Consider the following 26,391-nt stretch of genomic DNA (forward strand, 5'->3'; position numbering starts at 1 on the left):
TCATCACCCCGGCAACAGCAGGTTCATAACCCACTATGTGTATGTATCTCAGCCAAGCCCCAAGGAACACTTCGTATGTTTCTGGGGAAGAAAAATGCAAGTAAGGCCTGGCATGGTGGCTCATGACTGTAATCTCAACACTTTGGGAGGCCAAGGTGGGAGGATCGCTTGAGCCCAGGAGTTTGAAACCAGCCTGGATAACAAGGCAAGACCCCATCTCTACAAAAAAAAAAAAAAAAAGAAAATTAGGTATGGTGGCTCATGCCTGTAATCCCAGATACTCAGGAGGCTGAAGTGGGAGGATTTCTTGAGGCCACGAGTTGGAGGCCGCAGTGAGAGCTATGATCATGCCACTGTACTCCAGCCTGGGTGGCAATGCAAGACTCTCTCAAAAAACCAACCAACCAACCCACCAAACACCCAAGTAAATGTTCTTGAGACCACATGCTACATTTATACACGTATGTGTATGTATGGATATACGTATGTGTGTGTTACATATATATAAAAAACACCCAAGTAAATGTTCTTGAGACCACATGCTATATTTATACATGTATATGTGTGTATGGATATATGTATGTGTGTTACATATATGTAAAAAACACCATTTTTTCACAACTCAGGACAAATTTTTGTGTTGTGAATCACTTAACAATAGCTTTTTAAGTTATTTTCTTGACGATTTTGCTATTCTTGGCTGTCACAGGTCTTGGGAGCTATTGTTTCCTGGGCATCTACTGAGGTCAGGTGCTCTGCATACACACCTTCATCTGACCTTCAGGACAGCCCTGGAGGGGAGGCGCGGTAATCTCCATTTTACAGATGAGGAAGGGCTCAGGGAGGGTGGGCAACAAGTCTAAATTATACCTCTACTAAGTAGCAGAGCTGGATCTGAATCCAGGTTTGCCTGACTCTAAAGCCCTCTCTATTAATCCCCATGTATTTCTATTAATCAATTTTCAATCCCCAAATAACAACCTGAACTTTGAAATTCGTAGTTTCTACTGTTTCTTTAGAGTCCTCAGAAAGCTACTACGTGCGGGCACACAAAGTGATGATGACTAGATACTATAGGCATTATCCAAACGCACGTGCTTATCAAACTTCAAATCTAATAATAGAGAATAATTCTTTAAACCACCACATAAAGTCCAGACTTTTGGGCAAGAAAGGTCTTACATTGATATTTTCTAATTGTAGTAGATGTACTGTATAATACGACTTCACATCTTCTGACAAGAGCTTCACACTGAATCCTGTTTCTTTAAACAGCATCTCTTGGTCATCTGTTGGCCAGTACTGTGCACATTTAACCTAAATTTAGAAATATGTATATTTTTTTTTAGTTTATAGACATCATGAAACCATAAAGTTAAAAAATGAAAACAAACCACACATATACATGTTATATTTTTTCAAGTACCCAAAACTAAGAAGCCACTACTATATTCTGCACTTAATGTATTTTAGTAAGATTGAAATTTTACAGCCGGGTGTGGCTTGCGCCTGTAATCCCAACACTTTGGCAGGCTGAGGCGGGAGGATCACCTGAGGTCAGGAGTTCGAGACCAACCTGGCTAACACGGTAAAACCCCATCTCTACTAAAAATACAAAAATTAGCTGGGCACTGTGGCGGGCGCCTGTAATCCCAGCTAGTTGTGAGACTCACCTCCTAAGCAGCTGGGATTACAGGCACCTGCCACTACACCCAGCTAATTTTTGTATTTTTAGTAGAGACAGGGTTTTGCCATGTTGGCCAGGCTGGTCTTGAACTACTGACCTCAAGTGAGCCACCCACCTCAGCTTCCCAAAGCGCTAGGATTACAGGCATGAGCCACCACGTCCGGTCTTATAAGGCATTTTTAAAGTGTTTCTGTAACGTATAAACTAAAAAAGCCACAGATATCATATTCATAAAATAAAAATTATCATTTTTAAAGCATGATTACCTATATTTTAACGTCAGGACATTCACTTTATGTTTCTAAAATTATCAAACCCTTGCAATAATTTTATCTTCAAAATAAATGTTGCTGGCCGGGCATGGTGGCTCATGCCTGTAATCCCAGCACTTTGGGAGGCTGAGGCAGGCAGATCATGAGGTCACGAGATTGAGACCATCCTGGCTAACACGGTGAAACTCCGTCTCTACTAAAAATGCAAAAAATTATCCAAGTGTGGTGGTGGGCGCCTGTAGTTCCAGCTACTAGGGAGGCTGAGACAGGAGAATGGCGTGAACCCGGGAGGCGGAGCTTGCAGTGAGCAGAGGTCGCACTGCTGCACTCCAGCCTGGGCAACACAGCAAGACTCCGTCTCAAAAAAAAAAATAGGTTGCTGAAGAGGCTTTATTTTACAAGTATTTTCCACAAATCCCTATGAATCTACTACTCAATATTCCATCTAAGGCCAGGCACATGTGACTCACGCCTGTAATCCTAGCACTTTGGGAAGCTGAGGTGGGTGGATCACTTGAGCCCAGGAGTTTGGCCTGGGCAACAGCGTGAAATTCAGCCTGGACAACATGGCGAATTCCTGTCTCTACAAAAAATACAAAAAATGAGCTGGGTGCGGTGGCGCACCCCTATAGTCCCAGCTGCTCGGGAGTATGAAGTGGGAACATGACCTGAGCATGGGCAGTCGAGGCTGCACTGAGGCTGTGCCACTGCCCTCCAGCTTGGATGACAAAAGTGAGACCCAGTCTCAAAACAAACAAACAAAAAAATGACATTTAGAAATAACATTGTATATTTGCTTACTAAAATTAAACTGGGGGAGAGAATGAGAAGATAAGCCCCTTTTACCTAGAGTTTGGCAGAACTACTGATATGAAATTCAACTCCGTGACAATAAACATATCTTCCCAAATGCCAAAGTATGAAGCCAGCAGACTGAAGCAAGGCAAAATAGTCATTTCGGTAGGACAAAAATACCAGAAAAAAAATATTTTAAAAAAATGGCCATTTCTCCTTTTCCAAATAACAACTACAAACAATAAAAACGTCTCCCAAACCAATAAACACTATGAATTAATTCTTTAAAAGGTGTTAAAAGACAAACAAAAAATGATATAAGAAGTAAAAGACTAAAAATTAGAACAACTCAGAAACAAGATAGAAGATAGAAAAGTTCAAATAATAGAACACATCATTTCAGAAATGAGGATTAAACCGGAAGGAAGAGAGAACTAAACACAATAGATAATAATGCCTTAAGAGGAAAACAATTTTTTTTTTTAAGAGACAGGGTCTTAAGAGCTCTGTAGCCCAGGTTGGAGTGCACTGGGGTGAACCTGGCTCACTTCAGCCTCAATCTTCTGGGCTCAAGTGATCTCCCAACCCCAGCTGGCACTCCAGGTGCATGTCACCGCACCTGGCTACTTTTTGTATTTTTTGTAGAGGTAGGGTCTCACTTTGTTGTCGAGGCTGGTTTTGAATTCCTGGGCTCAAGGGACCCTCCTGCCTCAGCCTCCCAAAGTGCTGGGATTATAGCTGTGAGCCCTCAAACCTGGCCAGAAAAAACAAATCTTTTTTAAGTAAAACAGAAATAGATAAACAGGATAAGAGAATGTGACGAACAAAAAAGACAGGCAAAGAAAATCCAACATATGTATAATAGGAAGACCCAAAGAGGAACATTAAAGCAAGCAAGGGAGCAGAACAAATACTAAGGACTGTAACTCTAATTTCTTTAACAAAAAGTATTTAAAAACTAAGAAAAAAGTACTTGAAGTCAAACACTCAATAAGACATCGTGTACCTGTAAAAACTGACCAAGAATGGCCAATCACTAAGACGTATTTTTGGTAAAACGAATAATACCTGAGGAAAAAGAAAAAAGGAATTTATTGGGTAGTGTAGATAAAAAAGAACAAGAGACTTATAAAGGAAATAAGATGTCCATTAGACTTTGGTGGAAGACCAGAAGGAAACGGAAAAATGTTTAAGCTGTTCAAAGAATAGCACGTGAGTCAAGGATTTTATATCCCGCCAAACTGACTTTCAGATATTAAGACAGCAGATGAACCATCAGTGACATGTAAAAAAATCGGAGAATATAATGCTCACAAGTCCCTCCTTAGGATCCACTAGAGAATGAGCTGTAGTCAGAGTGACTGGGGAGACATCAAGACAGACTGTTGATGAATATTAACTAATGCTTGCTTATAGAACTAAGAGTCTACAAGGGATATAAGGGAGAGACTTACATTTGTAAACTACAACTCAGAAACATCAGGAAGAGAAAAAAAATATTAAAAATTGTAAACCATTTTCAGTAATTATTTTGGTAGTAGATGATATGATGATTATGGCTATGTTTTGTATGTGATATGGGAAGAAGGAAATGATCATTACAAGATAGCTTGTATCTCTCATCTCTTTGAGAACCAGGATTATTGGTATGAAAAAGGAAATAGCAGATATAAGATGGAAGGGGCTAAGCAGCCCTTATAGCTCCAAATTTAAATTGGAAATATTATGAACTCTTAAAGTAGGTTATCTTAACATATACATATTGTTCCTTAGCTTTTGTCCACTGAAAAGCCCTAAAAACAATGACCAGTCCAGTAGCAACACATATCCTTATTTTTGCTGTGATCTTGAAATACTACCGCCCATTAAAAGAAACCAAAGCTCCGCAGAGAAATGGCTGGCTCCAGGTCTGGGCAGCAAGCGTTCGAGATGAGCCTGCAATATGCAGTCATTACAGATACCAAGAAAAAAAAAAATTTTTTTTTGAGACAGGGTCTCTCTCTCTGTCACCCAGGCTGGAGTGCAGTGGCAGGATCACAGCTAACTGCAGCCGTCTTCCTGGCCTCAAGCGATCCTCCTGCTTCAGTCCCCCAGGTAGCTGGGACTACAGGCATGCGCCACCACGCCCAGTTAATTTTTGTATTTTTTGCAGACAGAGTTTCACCATTTGCCCAGGCTGGTCTCAAATTCCTGGGCTCAAGCAATCCACCTAACTCCCCAAAGTGCTGGGATTACAGGTGTGAGCCACTGCACCCAGCCAAGGAAACTATTAAAAAGGTTTGTTAAAAAGGACTCAGGGCTGGGTGAGGTGACTCATGCTTGTAATCCCACCACTTTGGGAGGCTGAGATGGGCAGATCACTTGAGGTCAGGAGCTTGAGACCAGCCTGGCCAATATGGTAAAACAGTCTCTACAAAAATTAGCCACATAGTGGTGGGTGCTTGTAACCCCAGTTACTCGGGAGGCTCAGGCGGGAGAATCACTTGACCCCAGGAAGCGGAGGTTGAAGTGAGCCGAAATCATGCCACTGTACTCCTGCTTGGGCAACAGAGCGAGACTCCATCTCAAAAACAAAAAGGACTCAGGACCCAACCTAAAGAGATTGCTGCTAGCCAATGACAGGATAATTTGATCAAAAATAAGGAAAATAACTGCAAAGGAGTAAAATGAACCCAATATGTCTAAACCCATAATAATTCATCCTCTCCTGCCACTCTCCACCAGAAAAACTCCTAATTGGTCATCTGTTGAGGACAGATGACCTCAACAGGGAATCCACTTTTTTTGGAAAACTGCTTTTAAAAGAAGTAATGACAGAACTAGATTATCACCATCTGTAACCCATAATGAATTAAGAAGCTGAGCACTGACCAATAATGGCTATTAATAAAAATAAAAAGAACAATAATCAGACATTATGGGTCTCTTGATGAATAGCACATTACCCACCACCTCTGAAGTAATCTTCCCCAAAATAATTAAACCTGACACTGGTTAACCATCCAGGTCCGACCACCATAAACATGATTTCTAAATTCTGGTGGCAGTGTTATCTTATTAATACAGTAATTATATTCCAAAATGAGAAAAATGAAATTTGCAAATCATTTAGTCTGCAATGCTGCTCAAACTGACAATGTCATAATCCTTAATTTTTTTTTTTTTTTTTTTTTTGAGATGGAGTCTCACTCTACCGCCCAGGCTGAAGTGCAGTGGTTTGGAGATAAGAGTCTCACTTGACCATCCAGGCTGGGGTGCAGTGGCACAATCTCGGCTCACTGCAACCTCCACCTCCTAGGTTGAAGCGGTTGTCCTGCCTCAGCCTCCCAAGTAGCTGGGACTACACCCGGCTAATTTTTGTATTTTTGGTAGAGACGAGGTTTCACCATGTTGGCCAGGCTGGTCTCAAACTCTTGCCCTCAAGTGATCTGCCTGCCTCAGCCTCCCAAAGTGCTGGGATTACAGATTTGAGTCACTGTGCCTGGCCTAATCCCTAATTTTTAAATGATACTGAAGATCAGGAAAAATCACTGTAAACGACTATGCTGACACTGCCGGAAATTCTGGCATGTCATTGCCACATCTGATTAGAAGTGGATTAGGAAATTTTCATCATCAGTAAAAACCAGCAATTATGAAATGTAGAATAAAGTAAGAAATCTGAAGTAGAACAGTACAAGATCTTAAAGCTGGAAGAGGGCTTACTGACAACAGGTCAATAAGGATTCCTGGGGATCCCAAAGATCTATATATCACTGCTGGTCAGTACTTATTCCATTATATTTCTATCTTGGAGATGAAAGGTCTGCAATTGTTATATAAATACTTAAAATAAGAAAGGAAAAGGATAAATGAGTTTTTCTGGACAGAAACACTTTGACCACTAGCCTTTAGCAATTAAAGGCCAAAACTAAGGAATGAATATTGGCCCCAAAATGAAAATCTTTATATGCTACTGATCACATGCGGTACACTAAGCTGTAAACATTAAATATTACTCACCGACTCCTTCTCCACAGTGCGGTTCAGCATGACAACGGCTTTGGTCTTCTGCTGCCAAACCATAAGCCAGAAATGGCAGCATGTGTTAGGAAGTGGACCCTGTGAGGAGAAAGGAGAAAGAGCAGATGAGGGAAGCAGACAGAAAGAGCAAGGCTCCAGGAAGGCCTCGTCAAGTCTGCTCCTGGGATGTTACAAGACAGACAGTGGATGGGCTTACAAGAAGTAAACCAAGACTTCCAATCCACCTGATTTCAAAACCAGGTCTGTGCTACTTAGGATTTTTGGTTGTAAATTATCAAAATTGACTTTTATTTTCTTAGGCAAAAAAGGAATTAAGATATCAGGTGGCTTTCAGAGTTGAGGACTAGAGAGCCAAGCTTGGGGAGGAACCAAGGGTTGAGGCACAAGCAAGGTCCTGCCACAAAGAAAGTCAACCTGGGATGCTGCTCTTGATACTGTCACTACTATCCCCTTGCTTTTGCTGGCACTGCCATATGAAGGTGGCTGTAGTATTCATAAACAATTTATAGGCAAACCAGAGACAAAATCACAAGTAGGAGTGTCTGAAAGATCATGTTCCAGCTGCAAAGAAAGTAGACAAAGGAAATTTCTGTCCTCTTCATCTTCCACAGTCAAATGACAGGACCTGCCTCCCACACATCATAGAAGATCCACGAGAAAAAGTCCACTATCACTGGCCAGCCAATCAACTCAAGTCAACTACAAAAAGATTTCTAGAAAAAGTAGGAATCATTCAAGTACCTGAACCACAATGAAACTGTTAATCTACAAATGCACAGTATGTATGGCCTCAATGGAAGAGTATTGGGCAGAGTCAAAAAGGGACAACAGTCCATGTTACAACAATGCCATGGGGACAAAAGCAAAATATTTCATGTATTTCCAATTGCTTTCACATTTTAATGATAGCATAGGGTAAAAGAAAGGACTAATAAGAGATGAAAAGCCTATGTACAAATTTTAACTAGTTTTAAACGAGAAGGTTAAAATGAGATGTAGTTTTGCTACACCTAAAATAACTCTGAACACGCGTTCAACTCACATGGAATGTAGCAGAGTGGGAAGAGTTAGGGGCAGAGTCAGGAGTGGGGGCTAGGGCTGCCCAGAGCTTCAGACCCACGTGCAACAAGGGGGTCAAAGTGGTTCTAGACTAAAAGCATTTTTTATTTTTTGAGATGGCGTCTCTTGTCACCCGGGCTAGGGAGAAGTGTCGCGATCTCAGCTCACCGTAACCTCCGCCTCCCAGGTTCAAGAGATTCTCCTGCCTAAGCCTCCCATGGAGCTGGGATTATAGGCGCCCAACACCACACCTGGCTAAATTTTGTATTTTTAGTAGAGACAGGGTTTCATTATGTTGGCCAGTTTGGTCTCGAACTCCTGACCTCAAGTGATCCACCTGCCTCGGCCTCCCAAAGTGCTGGGATTATAGGTGTGAGCCATGGTGCCTGGCCGACTAAAAGCATCTTTAGGCCTGGTGTACTCCTTGGTATGTAGCAGATACTCAATAAATATTACTTAAATGAATAAACCAAGGTTAAGTTGTAAAAATGCTAGAAGTCTAGTGAGGATCCCGACAAACTACAACCTAATATTTGAGAATAGCGTTTTCTTCACTCAACTTGTTTTTCTATTACTTGATCTACTTCCAAAACAAAACACAGTCTAGAGGTAAAAACAGCAATGAGGAAATCCCCAGTAAAATGAATGCCTTTTTCTTTATTTAAAAAAAAAAAAGGCCGGGCGCAGTGGCTCAAGCCTGTAATCCCAGCACTTTGGGAGGCCGAGACGGGCGGATCACGAGGTCAGGAGATCGAGACCATCCTGGCTAACACGGTGAAACCCTGTCTCTACTAAAAAAAAAATACAAAAAACTAGCCGGGCGATGTGGCAGACGCCTGTAGTCTCAGCTACTCGGGAGGCTGAGGCAGGAGAATGGCATGAACCCGGGAGGCGGAGTTTGCAGTGAGCTGAGATCCGGTCACTGCACTCCAGCCTGGGCGACAGAGCGAGACTCCGTCTCAAAAAAAATAAATAAATAAAAAAAAAATGGATGTAGCAATTTGCCAGTGAGGTCACTCCTTGGTGTATACACACAACCACATCCCATGCCATTCCACTGGTGATCCTAAAGACTAAATAATAAACAGGAACATAGCTGCTATAGTATAAAGAACACTGGTTTTTCTTTTTTCGAGATGGGAGTCTTGCTCTGTTGCCCAGGATGGAGTGCAATGGCACCATCTCAGCTCACTGCAACCTCTGCCTCCTGGATGCAAGCAATTCTCCCTGCCTCAGCCTCCTGAGTAGCTGGGATGACAGGCGTGCACCACCATGCCCGGCTAATTTTTGTAGTTTTAGTAGAGACGGGGTTTTACCATGTTGGCCAGGCTGGTCTCAAACTCCTGACCTCAGGTGATGATCGCCTGCCTCAGCCTCCCAAAGTGCTGGGATTACAGGTGTGAGCCACTACACCCAGCCACAGGTTTTTAAATCAGAGGGACAGAGATTCACATCTCAGCTCTTCTATTTACTAGCAATGCTACCAATTTTGTTCATCTGCAAAACAGACATAATACACCAAGGAGGTGATTTTTAAAAAAATACTCATTCATAAAACTCAGAAGAAAAAGATGACTGAAACAATAATCTACAAAGGACAATCAGAAGAGCTGGGGTAATAAGCATTTTGCATCTCTAGTTTTCTGTATCCTCCATTCTAAACAACCTGCTAGGTGCAAGGCCAAGAGCTAGACTGAGATGCAGTCTTGGCTCTTGAAGAGCTTGCACAGGTGGCAAGGAGAAATACTTGTATGACTAATGGACACAGTTAAGTACCACAAGAATATGAGTAAATTAAACCCAGGTTTTAGGGAGCAGGAAAGGCTGAGAAGGAAACTACAGAAGAGCCTCAAAAAAGGTCCTAATACAGAGAGGGAATTCAGAAGAATGGGAGGCAGTTAGGGTCCATTCCAGGACCTCTAAGCATAAGGCAAAGTGCATGAAAGTTTAGGGCATATTTGGGAAAGACAAATAGATCAGTGAAGTGGAAGTGGAGGGATGCAGTCGGCAATTACACCAGTAGAGTGACAAGGATGGTGGCAAGGGGAGACCTTAAAAAGCTGCTGCAATAGGACAGGTGTAATTGAAGAGAGCTCTGAAAAAAGGGAGGGGCAACAGAAGATCAGAAAGAACTTGGCAGACAATGACGACAGTTTCAATCCCAATGAGAAAAATAGGAAGGCAGCTGCCTTGGTAAAAAAGATAGAAAACGTGCAGATTTTGAAATCCAGTAAAAATATCCAACAGAGACCTGACAAATATAGAGAGGAACTCAGGAGAGAACAAAAAGCCAGACACAGGCTTCTGAGTTCTCGCATTAAATGTGCAGGGCTCCTTCAGGACACACACAGCGACAAGAAGTTCAAAAACAATCACTAGGAGGCTGGGCGCGGTGGCTCACACCTGTAATCCCAGCACTTTGGGAGGCCAAGGCAGGTGGATCATCTGAGGCCAGGAGTTTGAGACCAGCCTGAGCAACACGGTGAAACCCCGTCCCTACTAAAAATACAGAAAGTAGCTGGGAGTGGTGGTGAGCACCTGTAATCCCAGCTACTCGGGTGGCTGAAGCACGAGAATCACTTGAATCTGGGAGGCAGAGGTTGTGGTGAGCTGAGATCACATCACTGCACTCCAGGCTGGGCAACAGAGTGAGACTCCATCTCAAAAAAAAAAAAGTTATTTAATATCTCTGGATCTCCTTAGATTCCTTGTGTATAAAGTAGAGGTAATACTATTTACCAGAGGGTTGTCTTAAGGTTTAAATTATACAAAGCATGTAAAAACACCATTACAAAATGATTAACTGTTAATTCATTTTATTTCCCACTAGAATGTAAAATTTGTAACAGTAGGGTGGTAACAAGTCTGTTTTACTGAAACAATGCCTGCCACACAGTAGGTCTCAGTAAGTCTTTGCTGGGTCAGTGAATACCCAATGAAATGCTGGCACCAAGATTCAAGCACAGGTACCATGACAGTAGTCTACCCTATCTTAGGTTACAAAGGTTAAAACCATGGTCTTAAAGGGCTGTAGTGCAGACTGGAGGGAAGGAAAAAAAAAAAGGCTAATTTAGAATCTTGAGAAAGACCTGTGTTTTTAAGAACTCAGAAGAGAACAAAAAACAAAAAAAAGAAAAGGAGAAAAAGGGTACAGAGGGAGAGAGTGTTGTGATAAGGGATCTAGGGTGGTAATTCTTCTCTATTTTGTAATGTTATTAGTTGTTCCTGGAGATCCACAGGGGACTGGTTCTAGGACCCAATCCGCCCCCACCCACTGCAGTATACCAAAATCCACACAGGTCCAAACCCCACTGGCGGCCCTGCAGAACCTGCAGATACACGAGTCAGCCCTCTGTATGCACGGATTTCACATCTCATGAATACCGTATTTCCAACCCGTTTTTGGTTGAAAAAAATTTGCCTGTAAGTGGACTAGTCCAGTTCAACCCCGTGTAGTTCAAGGGTCAACTGCAGTTATTTCAAACAGAAAATAAAATTTTTAACTCTAAACAGTAGTTTAAAATACGAATGCACATTTTAAAAAACTTCTAATATTACAGAAAGGAAGAAAATGGAAAATTAAAGTCTCTATTTCCCAGCTCCAAAAATAACCACTAATGGTGTATGTATGATTAACTTCTTTAGCCAGTCCCTTACAGACTGCTTGAGTCTGATGCGTTAAAATAAGACTGCAATGAACATGATCACATATGTCTTTTTTTTTTTTTGGACAGAGTTTTGCTCTTTCGCCCAGGCTGGAGTGCAGTGGTGCTATCCTGCCTCACTGCCACCTCCAACCCCCAGGTTCAAGCGATTCTCCTGCCTCAGACTCCTGGGTAGCTGGGATTATAGGTGGCCGCCACCACACCCAGCTAATTTTTGTATTTTTAGTAAAGATGGGGTTTCACCATGTTGGCTAGGCTGGTCTCAAACTCCTGATCTCAGGTGATCCATGTGCCTCAGCCTCCTAAAGTGCTGGGATTACAGGCGTGAGCCACCACGCCTGGCCTATCATGTATGTCTTTATGTCTGACTGTATTTCTCTAAGTAGACTTTCTTGGTCGGTCAGAGTATTTGAAGACTGAGTACTACACACTTTGAAACCTCTCCTGTCCTGACAGGGGAAAGGCCCATTCCCTGGTTGCTGAATGAAGGGAGCATCTCTTCATGTGCAAGGTGTCCACCTTTGTTTCGTTCTTTGAACTAGGAGTTTATGTCCTATGCCAGTTTTTTCCATGGGCTGTTTTTCTATTTTTGACTTGCAGGAGCTGTATTACCTCAAGTAAAATAATGCATTTTAGTTTCCTTTGAACTGATGTAGTCTAATAGCTCATAGTTACATTAATCTGCCTATCTTTTTACTTATCAAATATTTTTGTCTTTCAAGTAAATCATTCTGATTCGAGTTACGTTTTCAAAAATATCAAATATTATGGTATATCTCTTGAATATTTAAAAATCTTTAGGGGGAAGTGACAGCACCATTAATCAAGTCTTTATTACTTGATGAATAAAGAGTAGCTATAGATACACAAAAATCTCTCCCATTATCTCAGAATGGAAGGAAAATCATGCTTGCACACAGGTGTGGCTGATGTGCTCAGAGGCAACTGGACAGAAGGCCAAAGGGAGCACAAGGCCTTGCAGCTGGGCCTCTGGAGCACCTGGTCTCAGCACCTGCACAGGTCCTCAAAGACGACCATACACCATCCAGGGCTTGGCGTACTCTCTGAAGATATATGCGAGGCAGGGGGAGCTACAGAAGAGGCGTCTAGGGCCTCTGGATTTGCCACAGGGTATGGGAAGAGAAACAGAAGATGCTAAGAAGCATTTGCAGAGCTCTGTGTCAGATACAATGTAAGGAACAACCTGCCCAAAGAACTGGCCTAAGCCATTTCATAAGAATTTTCCTGGCCGGGCGCGGTGGCTCAAGCCTGTAATCCCAGCACTTTGGGAGGCCGAGACGGGTGGATCACGAGGTCAGGAGATCGAGAGACGATCCCGGCTAACACGGTGAAACCCCGTCTCTACTAAAAAATACAAAAAAATAGCCGGGCGAGGTGGCGGGCGCCTGTAGTCCCAGCTACTCGGGAGGCTGAGGCAGGAGAATGGCGTGAACCCGGGAGGCGGAGCTTGCAGTGAGCTGAGATCCGGCCACTGCACTCCAGCCTGGGTGACAGAGCAAGACTCCGTCTCAAAAAAAAAAAAAAAAAAAAAAAAAAAAATTTTCCTTCACAGAACATGTAATATTAAAAATAACTTGCCTTTTATCTTAAATACTCAAAGCTTCAAAACTTTATAACGTCCAAAATTCATTACATCGTCAGAAAAAACTGAAATACCATTTCATTTCCAAAAGAAGTCAAGATATACTTTTCCCTATGATTTAAAGCAGAACAACCACAAACATATCATTTTCAGACATTTGCTTGGTATCGTACTACTTGCCTGTGTTAAGATGTAACTCCTTTGTGCCTCTTCTATGTCAACTAAACTGGCATTAATATAATCATTCTCAGCATTCTGCAGTTTAACACGGCTGTGATCATCTGAAAACAGAATGATAAACCACAACTGTCATTTCAAACTTACTGTTTTCTTATCTTCATATTAATATTCTAGGTATTTACAAAAGGATAGAAGAAATAAGAAAAATGGATTAGCATCATAAGAGAGTTCAGACAAATCCTCAACTATTCTCTACTTTTGTTTAAGAACTATAAAATGTAATCTTGTTTGTTACTACAGTGCTGGAAGGGAAGTGCTTCTGTTTGTAGCACATTAGCCATTGTGACTTGAAAAATCGAACAGAAGTAAACATAGTTAAATGAATAAAGTACTTACCTTCCTAAAAGTAAAAGGATCATTCAGATTCTTGGTACCTAAGAATTGATTGATCTACCTACAAAACGGTAACTGGTCTCAAATAGAGGAGACTACATTTCCGAGGTTACTATATTTCACCCTCTTCGTTGCTCAATAGATAAGAATTCCACTATAAATACATTTTAGCACTGAACTGTGTTTAGGTTAAATGCTGAAAATATTTACAGACAGTTGGAATATTCCAATTGTATTTTTTAAAAGGCCACTGAAGATACTTCACTACTTAGACTCTGTTAACAGTTTAGAGATATTTCTAGTTTTTAAAAGTAAAAATCTCATAGATTGAGAATTTATGCTAATTTAAATATGTGAAATACAAAATGTGACCTTATACATTTAGATGGAAAAGGAAGACAAGCATGACACCAGGAGAAAAAGCCCATGAATTAACTCAGAATCCTCAACACACAACTGCCGGATGCATATCACTGAATTATAAAACTAAAAACATGGTGTTTGATGTTTAACTCTAGAGAATGCATACTATTACAAGTTGTCCCCTCAAAGAAATCCATACTAAATAGCCGGTCTCTCTTTACTTTTAAACGAAAAAACTGTTTATATTATCCCCATATGAAAGGAAATGTAAAATGGCTTTAGTTTCACACATCAATTTATCTGAGATGTTTCTGCTGGACTAAACCCAAGACCTCTGTAAATATTACGTGTCATTTGCCAACAGGAAAAACTAAGATCTTGTTATAGTAAATCACATATACTAGTGTTCTCGGAAAGATGATGTCAACAAGCACTTTTTTAAAAATCACTTTTTTTTTTTAAACAGTTTAATCACCCTTTAACTGTTATATTATGTAAAACAGTAAAAAGGTCAGCAACCTAATTAAAATAAAGACCACGTATCTCCTAGACAACATATCAAAAAAATAATGCCTGGTTTTAGAATGCTACATGATTTTAAAATTAAAGTTCCACTAAAATATCACACCATAGGAATGTATTTCCTCATGTTGTAATCACAGAAAGAACACAAACCAAAGGCTACTCATATCTATTGCACAACTGAAAACGGCCATTTGGCTAACATGCGGTAGGAATCCATAAAACCCAGGAAGGTCTACCTCACAGGGTGCTGGGAATCTGGTTACCCCACACGGCACCACCCCACACCCTTGCCCAGCTATGGAGGAAGTAAACCTAGAGAAAGACCTTTAGCCAGAGTGTTTGATACCTCACCCGCAGGACTCTGAACTAAAATCCACTGTTACTTTCCTTCAATCTGTAAAATATGCACCAGGGGTTACCTCAATGCTCTATAAGCACAGTAACCACAAACCAGAAAGGCCCAGATCCAGTCCTGGGGGGCAGTATGGAGGAGGGCACTACCTGCAGGGCACTGGGTCTACAGGGCTCAGCCCCTGGCAGCAGCCTCGCTTCCTATTTCACATTAATTTATAGAGTCAACAAAAGCAAAGGAACAGTGAATTTTCTCAGGATTTTTTTTTTAAATTTTGTTATCAGATAATACTAAGAAAGGTAATCCTTGGGAAAACTCTATAGCTATTTACAACTACAAATGTTATTTGAGCCTACATTTTCTTCTCAAGGCTGATTAAAAACAAAACTCAAATACCTACACATCACTAGATATTATTTTAATTCTTCTGTTCTATTAAGAAAAATACATATGAAGGAAAAATGAAAAACAATTTAAAAAGAAAAATCTTAAAGCAAAAGAGAAATAAAACTTTAAAATAAATTAAAAATATATTAAAGTTACAAAAAACAAAAATTTAAAAAGATTAATATAAAATTAAGAGCATATATAACTTTTTGATTCAGAAGAGGCTGTAGAGACAAAAATTAACTAAAACACATCACCTTAAAATAACTATTGCAAAAGATTGTGAATATACACATTTCAGGAAGTGAAACTATGAAAGCCTTTTTATGAGAAACTGTGACTTTATAATTCATACTCTTCAGTGAAGATAACAAAGAAGGGCACTGCCTCTTCTCCAGTTAAGGATCATAACACATAGTTCCGAGTTTGTGAGCGCACACACAGGTTCCCTGACAACCTGAGTCACAGGTACTATCAGTCGGCTAGCTCCAAATCTGTAAACGAATCATTAAAAACCATTAAAAATCATTAAGAACTTTTGACTTCTGAATGAGAACACACAGAAAGGTACATCCTTTCTCCTCTTCCACAGGAACCTCTGAAATGAGATTATTGTGACAGCAGCATCCCATAACCTTTGGGCTACAGGAGTCCCAAAGCCCACGGTACTCTACCATCATTGTAAGTCTGGTTATCTCACCCTTTCCTATCTTTTAAAGGATCCAATAAACGGAGAAAAATGAACATAGTTCAAACTCTTTTGCATGAGATACCACAAAAACAACCAAACCACACTTCACAGGAAATCTTATTTCTCAACCTCTACTAGCACCAGTAGCAGAACTATCAAGAACACACACTTTTTTTTCTACAGGCATCATCTGCCTTAATTCTTGTCACTGAGTGAATGAAGAAATGCAATACCCAAACAGAACTGTGGTTTATAACTTGGATAAAAATTAAGCCAATTTCTGACAAGGAGTCCCTTCACCTCCTACCCTTAAACAGCGTGTTTTCTGAGAAACAGCTCCACCTCTCAAGAAATGACTAGTGCTAGCTGTGGCTATGCTGACAATACAGATTAGTTTCCTCTTTCAATACTGTCACCAGAAGCTCTTAAAAAAAAAAAACCACAGGTTTCACCAAATATATCATTATTGTAAAGACATCTCCTTTTGGAAAGTTTTCCAGGTCAAACAGAAAGGAGAATTTGTATTCATTGTAACTGGTTACAATTCATCCTCAACAAGTTACATCACAGCAAAGATCAAGCGTCCTTAACTTACAAGTCAGGCAAGAAGATGACCAATTCTAATAGTACAGCGTGAACCAGTGACTTTTCCCCTTTAGATTTTCCCATTCTCAACTAAGGGTAATCAGTACGTTTTCAAATAGTGATGTCCAAGAACTCAAAGCATTTTCTAGATATGTCAACTCTCTTCAATCCTGCAAGTAAAATGGTCGAACAACAAATATTATGCGTTCTCTCTCATAAACTGAGCAATGAGCCAAAAACATAGCTAGCACCGAACACCAGGTTACCATATACTCCCCCATATTAACGGAGAATACAAACCTTAGTACATGTAGAATATTAACTTTTCAATTGTTTGCTCTGCAAAGAAAGTTTCACTTGATGAAAGGTTTCTAATTGACCACAAAACCAACCAGAACCACTGTCTAGAATCATTTGGTGCCTACGACATGTCACGTTTGTGTGACACTAGTCATTGGGTCACCTCTCTCAGTCCTCACAGCCCTACGAAGTGCACGTGAATATGGACCACACCCATCTCGGTCACTCAGGGAAGTAAAGTCATCGCCAGTGTAACACACTAGAACACAAAAATGAAACCTAGGTTTGTGCAAGTTAAGAGATTACACATTTCCTGCATTCTGCATTCCCTGTCTCCCTGATCCATCCAGCTGGTGTCTTTACCATCCTTTCTATACATCCTAAATTCTTGCTGACATCCCCTTTCATGCTGCTCTCCACTCAGGTGTGATTTCCAACTCCTCTCTCACATAAACCCCACTTCTGTGACGACGCAGTCCATGACATATCTCCTCTAACTAGACTCTGATGAAACGCCTCCATGATGAACTGGTGTGTTCCCCGCATTGAACACTTTCAGTAATCACACACAATTTTTAGTCAACAAATATATTTTAACCTATAGGGATCTAAAGGTAAGACATTATTTGTTTGAAGCTTTTAAAAAGGAAAAAAGAAATTCTATCAAGCGGTGACTCTGAGTACTGATACTTTATTGCATAAAATACCATGGGAAGCAGCTTGAGCAGCTGCTACCTGAATAGGCCTAGTGAGATCAGCAGGAAGCGGAAATTCCAGCAGAGGACACATCATAAAGAGGAATGACAGGGAACGGTGTAGTGTGCAGGACTGGCAAATTCAGAAAGGCTGATGAGCTAGCTAGAAAGAGGGGTCCCCAAACACATTAAGGGCAGACCCTGAAGGGCATGTGGGCTGTGCTACAGGCACAGGCTCTGGACAGGGCCCCAATGAAGTTATTATTATTATTTTTTTTGAGACGGAGTCTCGCTCTGTTGCCAGGCTGGAGTGCAGTGGCGTGGTCTCGGCTCACTGAAACCTCCGCCTCCTGGGTTCAAGCGATTCTCCTGCCCCAGGCTCCTGAGTAGCTGGGACTACAGGCGCCTGCCACCTCGCCTGGCTACTTTTTGTATTTTTAGTAGAGATGGGGTTTCACCATGTTAGCCAGGCTGGTCTTGAACTCCTGACCTCGTGATCCGCCCGCCTCGGCCTCCCATAGTGCTGGGATTACAGGCGTGAGCCAATGAAGTTCTTTAAAAGACTGGTGTAAACACATTTGATTTTCACGAAAATAACTCTCAGCAGCCTATAAGATGGACTGAACAAGGAGGACTGAACAAGGAGGACGGCAACTTCATACACCAATACACTGAAAGCTTAATCAAGAGGTGATGAGGCCTGAATCAGGTAGTGGCAGTGGGAATGGAAAGAGTATTACCAAGGAAGCACCATCACAACCTTGCTAATAAAGTATACGTTGTTTAGGAAACATTTGTAAGTTCAACCTTTTCCAAACAATAGTTTACTGTCCTTGAAATTGTCAGTGTCTTTCAATCCATCATGATTTCAAGATCCTAAAGTTGCCAGGACAATGTCACTAAATTCTGATTCCACAAATCTCCTAAGTGAAAAAGTCCTCTTTAATCTGTCCCCAAGAGTCTGCGATGAAAAGAACACCTGAGAAGTGTCTTTACAAAATAGGTAAAATTCATTAGCTTGGAAAACGGACATTTTTCCTCTTTGGTAGCTTGTATAAAATAAGACATACTAATCTTCACTTTAAAATAATCAGTAAGTATCTCACCATTTTTTCTTTTTTTTTTTTTTTTTTTTTGAGACGGAGTTTTGCTCTTGTCCAGGCTGGAGCGCGGTGGCGCGATCTCGGCTCACTGCAACTTCCGCCTCCCAGGTTCAAGTGATTCTCCTGCCTCAGCCTCCCGAGTAGCTGGGATTACAATTCTGTGCCACCACGCCTGGCTAATTTTGTATTTTTAGCAGAGACGGGGTTTCTCCATGTTGGTCAGGCTGGTCTTGAACTCCTGACCTCAGGTGATCTACCTGCCTCGGCTTCCCAAAGTGTTGGGATTACAGGAGTGAGCCACAGCGCCCAGCAGTACTGCACCATTTTCTTTGAAACTCAGACTCTGCTTCTAGGAGAGATAGAACCTAAACAAATTGAGGGTAGAGGGACTTAGGGGAAAGGATTTTACTTTCATCACATCCAAAGGCCCATGAGACACCATGCAAACAATGTGGACCAAATATCTATAATCGGTGATATAGCATTAAGCATAAAGTACATGAGTAATAAATGCTACAAAAAAAGGTAGAGTAACGGGATTCACAGCACTGGGGAGAGGGGCAGACTGCAATTCTAAACACGGTGGTCAGGATCGGCCTTGTGACTGACCACCCAGGTGGGTCACATGTAAGCACAGATGTGGAAGGGGTCAGTCTCACGGATATTTTAGTTAACAGTGTTCCAAGCACAGAGAACGGCCAATGCCTTAAGGTGGTACATACCTAACATGTCAGAGGGACATGAAGAATGTGGCTTGAGCCACGGGCACAAAGGGGAGAGGAGCAGTCTGCAGTGAGGTTCGGAGAGTTGAGAAATCCTGTACTGATTCATTTCTCTCACCTCCTACATTTGACTATCAGGGAAAAAGGGCTGCTACTTCCATTTTCTCAGTGCCTACCTGGTAGAGTGTCATAACAATTTAAGTCAGCAAGTATTTGCACTGTTTATATGATGAATTCCTGAAGATTTTCACATATTCAAATTCCCACAGCTGCTAGAATTTTGTTAGAATGACAAATCACTATCAACCCATTCTGAAGCATAAGCAGGAAATGAATTGACGTTCACTGACTTTCTTAAGCGTAAACTAATTCAGCGCAGAAACCTTCAGGACTTTTTAGTACAGGTATCTGGAATTTTGCGGTGCAGATGAAAAACACGGGTGAGGGGAGTTCGAGGGATCTAAAGATGTGGATTCTGATCTCTGCTTTGGCTCTACCAGCCTACATGATTTCAGATAGAGCCACGATTTCCCAGAAAAGGGTGACTACTACTTGAGAAACATTATCAGCATCCCAGTCGCTGACAGTCCTCTGATAAGGGGCACTCTGGGGTCTGTTCCCTTGTCTGTCAAAATCAGTGGTCCGATTGGACCAGTCCTTCTTGATTATTTTCACTGACAAACCCTCCTTAATACCCTAAGAGGGTATTAAAGAACAAAATTCCTTGGTAATTACTATTTTACCTTAAAAATTTACAGGAATTTCAAAATTCTACTTGATCGTGTATCTGCATTTTAATCTAGAAACAACCACCCCCTCGCCCCAATCCCACGTACAGCTGACTGTCCTGGACTCCAGCACTCCCCCTGCACACTTCTGCAGCTCCCTCAGCCCAGCGTTAAGTGCTCTAGGGCAGGCCAGCCCACCCAAGGTGCTGTGGCTTTTAAGAGGGGCCTCTTAGGGCAAGATTCTGATCAGCTCCGCTGGGGGAGGGCAGCAGGAGCAGCCAAGCCTGACCAGCAGCAGCCTTCTTGCCAGAGTTAAGCTCTTTGCAGCCAGGGACACCGTCGGGCTCACCACAGAGCCCCACTCCTAAATTCAGAAGCGTGAAAATACACTGCTACAATCAACAGACCTTATTCTGATTTCTCCAGTTCTACAGGCACTCATTTGTGTGTTTACAGTTCCATGCCATTTTACCACAAACAAATTCACATGACCACCACAAGACATACCTATTCCATCAGCACAAGGGTTCTGTGTGCTCCTTGGCAGGCACACTCTTCCCCATTCCACCCCTAAGCACCGATCTGCTCTCCCTCTCGAGAAGTCTCATCATTTCAAGAATGTTACATAAACGGAATCATGTGCTATGTCATCACTGGGAACTGAATTGTTTTCACCCAGCGTAAGTCCTCTGAGAGCTATCTACGTTGTTACGTCAAGTTTCTTCCTTTTTATTGCTGAGTAGTATTCTGTGTTATGAATGCACAATAGTTAACCACTTACCCACTGAAGGACACGTGGGTTGTTTCGAATCTGGGGCTACTACAAATAGAGCTGCTGTGAATATTCACGCACACACTTCCGTGCGGACAGACGACTGCGTTTCTCTGGGATAAACGCCCAGGAGTGCAAGCGCTGGGTCATACAGGCGAAGCATACGTTCAGCTTTTTAAGAAACGGCCAAATTACTTTCCAGAGTGGCTGGACCAGTTTACGTTCCCACTAGCCATATATGAGATCCAGCTTCTCTGCATTTTTAGGGTTTTGTGATCTCTTTATTTTAGCTGTTTTAGCAGATGTCTAGTGACATCCCACCACCATGATTTGAATTTGCATTTTCCTAATGGCTAATGAGGTTTTTTATATGTTCATAGGCTTATCTGCCATCTGTGTCATATCTTTTGCCCATTTCCTAACTGGGGTTTTTGTTTCTTTTTACTGTTACATTTTGAGAGTTCTATATATAGTCTAGATCTAAGTTGTCAGATATGTGGTTTACATTTTCTCCCAGTCGGTACTCATCTTTCGTCCTCTTAACAGGGTGCTTTGAGGAGCAAAGGTTTTTTATTTTGATTTAGTATAAATTACTGATATTTTACATGAATTGCGCTCTAGGTGTCATAGCTAAGAACTCTTCATCCAGCCTCACATCCTGAATTTTCTCCCATTTTCTTATGAAAGCTTTTACATTATGATCCATCTATGATCCATCTTCAGTTAACTTTTGTGTAAGGTGTGAGATTTCATTTTAAATTGCTTTGCACCTCTGTCAAAACATCAGTTCACCATACTTTTACAAGTCCATTTCTAGATTCTGTTCCACTGACTTACGTATTCATCCCTCTGCCACTACCACACTGTTTTGATTACTGTAGCTATGCATTAAGTTTTAAAATTAGGTAGACTGCTGCTTCTAGTTTTTATTTTTCAAGATCATTTTAGCCATTTTATTTTAGTTCCTTTGCCTTTCCACATAAAAGAATAAGCTTTTTATCTACAAAAAAAATCTTCCTGAAATTCTGACAGAAACTGTGTTGTATCTTTAGGAACAATTTGACACCATGAGTCACTACAGATCTACAGAACAATCTCGGGAGGACTGACTCACTATGCTAAGTCTTCCAATCCATGAACATGGTAGGCCTTTTCCATTTATTTAGGTCATCTTTTGATTCCTTTTATCAGTGTGTTTGGTGCTTTCCAACATACAGGTCCTATACATATTTTGTTAGATATATTCCAACATATTCCATTTTCTTAGAGCAATTGTAAACAACAATGTGTTTTTAGTCTTGGTTTCCATGTGTTTGTTGCTAATATACAGGAATACAGTTGGCTTCTGTATGCTGACCTTGTATCCCACAACCTGGTTTAACTCACTCACTAATTCCAGGACATTGCTGGATAGATTCTTTAGGATCTTCTACATGTCATCTGCAAATAAGGTCATTTTTATCTCTTCCCTTCCAACGTGTATGCCTTTTATTTCCTTTTCTTGACTTCATGTATTGGCTAGGATTCAGTACCCCAAGTTTATATATATTTTTAATTTGTATTTTTGAATGATTTTAAAACTTACAGAAAAATTCCAAGTAAAGTACAAAGAATTTTCTTCCCAGGTCATGACAGCAAGTTGCAAACATAACTGATTATTCCATTTTTTAATCTTCTACAATGACATAATCCTACTTACAGTATAGTCATCAAAATTATAAAATTAACAGTAATACTTTACTAATCCAGACACCATTCAAGTTCCACCAAGTGTCCCAATAATGTCCTTTAAACAAAAGGATACAATCTGCTCTTTCCTGGTATTTTTTAACCTTTTGAAAACTCTAAGTTGTTTTACAGTGTTCCTCCATTTGAGTTGTCAGATATCTCTCTCCCTACAGAAGAGTTCAGTCTGTATCTGTCTGGCATGTTCATCTCAGAGGGATGCTATGTGCTCACTGCATCTTATCGGGTGGTTCAGGATTCTGACGTGATAGGTCTCATTACTGGTCATGATCACATATTTAAGGCTGGTGTTGGCCAGACTTCTCCAGTGTAGAGTTACTATTCCTCTTTTTATATTTAATAAGTATTTTATAAAGGGATACTTCAAGATTATGTGAATATCTTGTCCTTCACCAAATTTTCACCCACTTAAGTTTAGCATCCATTTCAATATTTATTAGTTGGCAACCTATACAAAGGTAGAACTTTCCCTATCCCTCATTTATGTATTCATTTGTTTCTTTACATCAGTATAGGCTCATTAATTCCTATTTTATTCAATAGGTTGTAATCTTATTTATTTTCATGCTTAGATTATCCCAGATTTGGCCAGTGGACTCAGGTTGGCTTCTACATCCTTCTGACACATCGTCGCCATTTTTTGAGCATGTCTTTACGTTCTGTCACTACAAGACATTCCAGGCTATTCTTACACTTCCCCTGTCCGTGACCTGAAACCAGTCATTTCTCCAAAGCTCTGTTTTCCTCCTAGTGGAGAATAAAATTTGGATATCAAAAGCTAAGCATACCCAATGCTAATCAGCTATCACTGCTCTCAAAATTTCTCAGTGGACAGGGATAAGACATACATGTATATACACCTATGTTCGTACCTATCTGTGTATCTATACTCACTGAAACCATGCATTCATTAGTACCTGGATTCACTAATGCCAACCCAACATCACAGGCTTCATCTTCAAGGACATTACCACCTTTACTTACATGCCTTCCACATGTGGGCCCAACCCCAGGTGCTTTTAATTATTCAGGGAGAGAGAAGGAGAAGCTTAATGATATCTTTAATACCCCCTTTACTACCCTATAACAAAACTATGTATAAAATTTTTGTTATCAGTCAAAAAAAAAGCTGCACCTGTTAAGGAATTAACAACATAATAGGACAAAAAGGTGAATGCAGGAAGAAGGTGAGAAAGAGATGAATAGGGGCAAGAAATGAAGCACACAAGAAACAGATCAAAGTAATCTAATACAACCCTCTATAATTCATTCACAAATATTCTCTAGAAGATCTGACAGTGAGAAGATCCACCCTCTGCATGAATACCTCCAATAACAAGTATACCAGTTCAGAGGGTTCATTCGTAGGTTTAAAACAGCTTTTAAGAGCTAATGCTAACCTGATAATCACCAATGCTATTATTTGCTCATGAACCCTAGTTCTATATTTTGGGCTTAACACAGGATAAAGAACTCCTTTTTCCATATAAAAGTTCAGGTATCTGAAGTCAGCTATCGCGCTGTTCTGTTTAGGTTTTCTCTTTCCCTGTCTGATCAATGCTAGCTTCTTCTCTAAGAGTTCTAGTTCTTCTTCCTTGGAACCACTCCAGTGCATCAATGGCTCACAGGAATAAATTATTAACATCATAAATAGCTTTGATTTGGCTTTGATTAAAATTGAAGTTTTAAAATTTTTTTTGGAGATGAAGTTTTTTTTTTTTTGCTCTTGTTGCCCAGGCTGGGGTGGAATGGAGCAATCTCGGCTCACTGCCACCTCGACCTTCCAGGTTCAAACGATTCTCCTGCCTCAGCCTCCCGAGTAGCTGTGATTACAGGTGCCAGCCACCATGCCCAGCTGATTTTGTATTTTCAGTAGAGACAGGGTTTCACCATGTTGACCTCAGTTAAGACTGAACAACTCTGTCAAGATTGAGCATGAACAATCAAACAAGAAAGAAAGAAGTTGCATATAAACAATATAAGGAGAAAGAGTGGGCACATAAATACAGGTATACAAGGAATTGAAGCGTGAATTGAATACTGCCAACCATTTTATGGCAATAAATATGATTATGAGAAAAAATCAAAGAGATTCCTAGAAAAATATAACTTACCAAACTGACTCAAGCAGAGGCAGAATCTGAAGAGTCCACTTACAGTTAAAGACATTAATAAACAAAACCCACAAAGAAAACACTGGACCACGTGATTTCACAGGCATGTTTCATCATAATGCAAATGAATGCAAGTGAATATAGATGTAGAAATTCTAACAAAAGTTTAGCAAACTGAATACAGCAATGTATTAAAAAGATAATACATCATGTTCACATTAAGTTTATTGCAGGAATGTAAGGGTAGCTAACATTAGAATATCTTTTGTAATCCTAGCACTTTGGGAGGCCAAGGCAGGCAGATCACTTAAGGTCAGGAGATTGAGACCAGCCTGGCCAACATAGCGAAACCCTGTCTCTGCTAAAAAATACAAAAATTAGCCAGGCCTGGTGGCAGGCACCCGTAGTCCCAGCTACTCGAGGGGCTGAGGCAGGAGAACTGCTTGAACCCGGGAGGTGGAGGTTGCAGTGAGCCGAAATCGTGCCATTGCACTCCAGTCTGGGCGAGAGGGAGACTCTATAAAAAAAAAAAAAATACAAAAATGAGGCTGGGTGCGGTGGCTCACGCCTGTAATCCCAGCACTCTGGGAGGCTGAGATGGGTGGACCACGAGTTCAGGAGTTCAAGACCAGCCTGGCCAAGATGGTGAAACCTCGTCTCTACTGAAACTACAAAAACTAGCTGGGCACGGTGGCAGGCACCTTGAGAGGCAGAGCAGTGAGCCGAGATCACACCACTGCGCTCCAGCCTAGGTGACAGAGCAAGACTCCATCTAAAAATTAACAATAAATACAATATAATATAAATATTTAAGACAATATGTTTTCTTTGCAGTACTGTTTTAGCTGCTTTATACAAGTTTGATAAGCGGTATTTTATATATTGTTTATTTTTAAGTATTTTTAAGTTTCTATTATAATTTTGTCTTGACTCATGATTTAGAAATGTTAAAATTTCCAAATTTATGAAAATGTTTATCTTTTTATTAATAACCTATATTTTAATTGCATTAAGATAAAAAATTATGAGCTATAAGATAGGAATTCTGTTTTTTTTTTTTTTGGAGACCGAGTTTCATTCTTGTTGCCCAGGCTGGAGTGCAGTGGCGTGATCTCGGATCACCGCAATCTCCGCCTCCCGGGTTCAAGCAATTCTCCTTATTCAGCCTCCCGAGTAGCTGGGATTACAGGCATGCACCACTACGCCCGGCTAATTTTTGTATTTTTAGTAGGGATGGGGTTTCTCCATGTTGGTCAGGCTGGTCTCAAACTCTCGACCTCAGGTGATCCATCCGCCTCAGCCTCCCAAAGTGCTGGGATTACAGGCATGAGCCATGGCGCCCGGCCAGGAATTCTTAAATTTTAAGATGTACTTAATAGCCTAGTCAATGGTCTATTTTTTACAAACAGTCCATGTAACTCCTAGAAAAATGTGCATTTTCCAATTGATGGATATAGGGTTCTATGTATTTTTCTTCTTATATTAACGTTAACAATATTACATAAATCTATTTATTTACAAATATCTTGTCTCATTAAGAAGCCCATGAACATGGATTTGTCAATTTCTCTCCACAACTCTATTCATTTTTGCTTAATACATCTTGAGGCTACTTTACTAGCCGCATGCAA

General features: G+C 40.8%; 1 protein-coding gene across 5 annotated transcripts in view; it reads right to left on the minus strand.

The window, feature by feature from the left end:
• The window catches only part of PTPN2 (protein tyrosine phosphatase non-receptor type 2), a 98,907-nt gene that overhangs the window by 37,258 nt on the left and 35,258 nt on the right, over nt 1–26,391 (minus strand). For 3 of the 5 annotated variants that reach the window (XM_050767572.1, XM_050767571.1, XM_050767570.1), the window contains exons 3-5: nt 13,285–13,385; nt 6,757–6,855; nt 1,183–1,317 (exon numbers count right to left, since the gene is read on the minus strand). In XM_050767572.1, the coding sequence (XP_050623529.1) occupies nt 1,183–1,317; nt 6,757–6,855; nt 13,285–13,385 (335 nt within the window). Of the gene's footprint in view, nt 1–1,182; nt 1,318–6,756; nt 6,856–13,284; nt 13,386–17,186; nt 17,307–26,391 lie in introns of those variants that run through there. The other 2 variants (XM_050767574.1, XM_050767573.1) reach the window with 2 other exon arrangements.

The sequence above is a fragment of the Macaca thibetana genome, chromosome 18, assembly GCF_024542745.1.
Source record: "Macaca thibetana thibetana isolate TM-01 chromosome 18, ASM2454274v1, whole genome shotgun sequence".
Lineage (NCBI taxonomy): Eukaryota > Metazoa > Chordata > Mammalia > Primates > Cercopithecidae > Macaca > Macaca thibetana.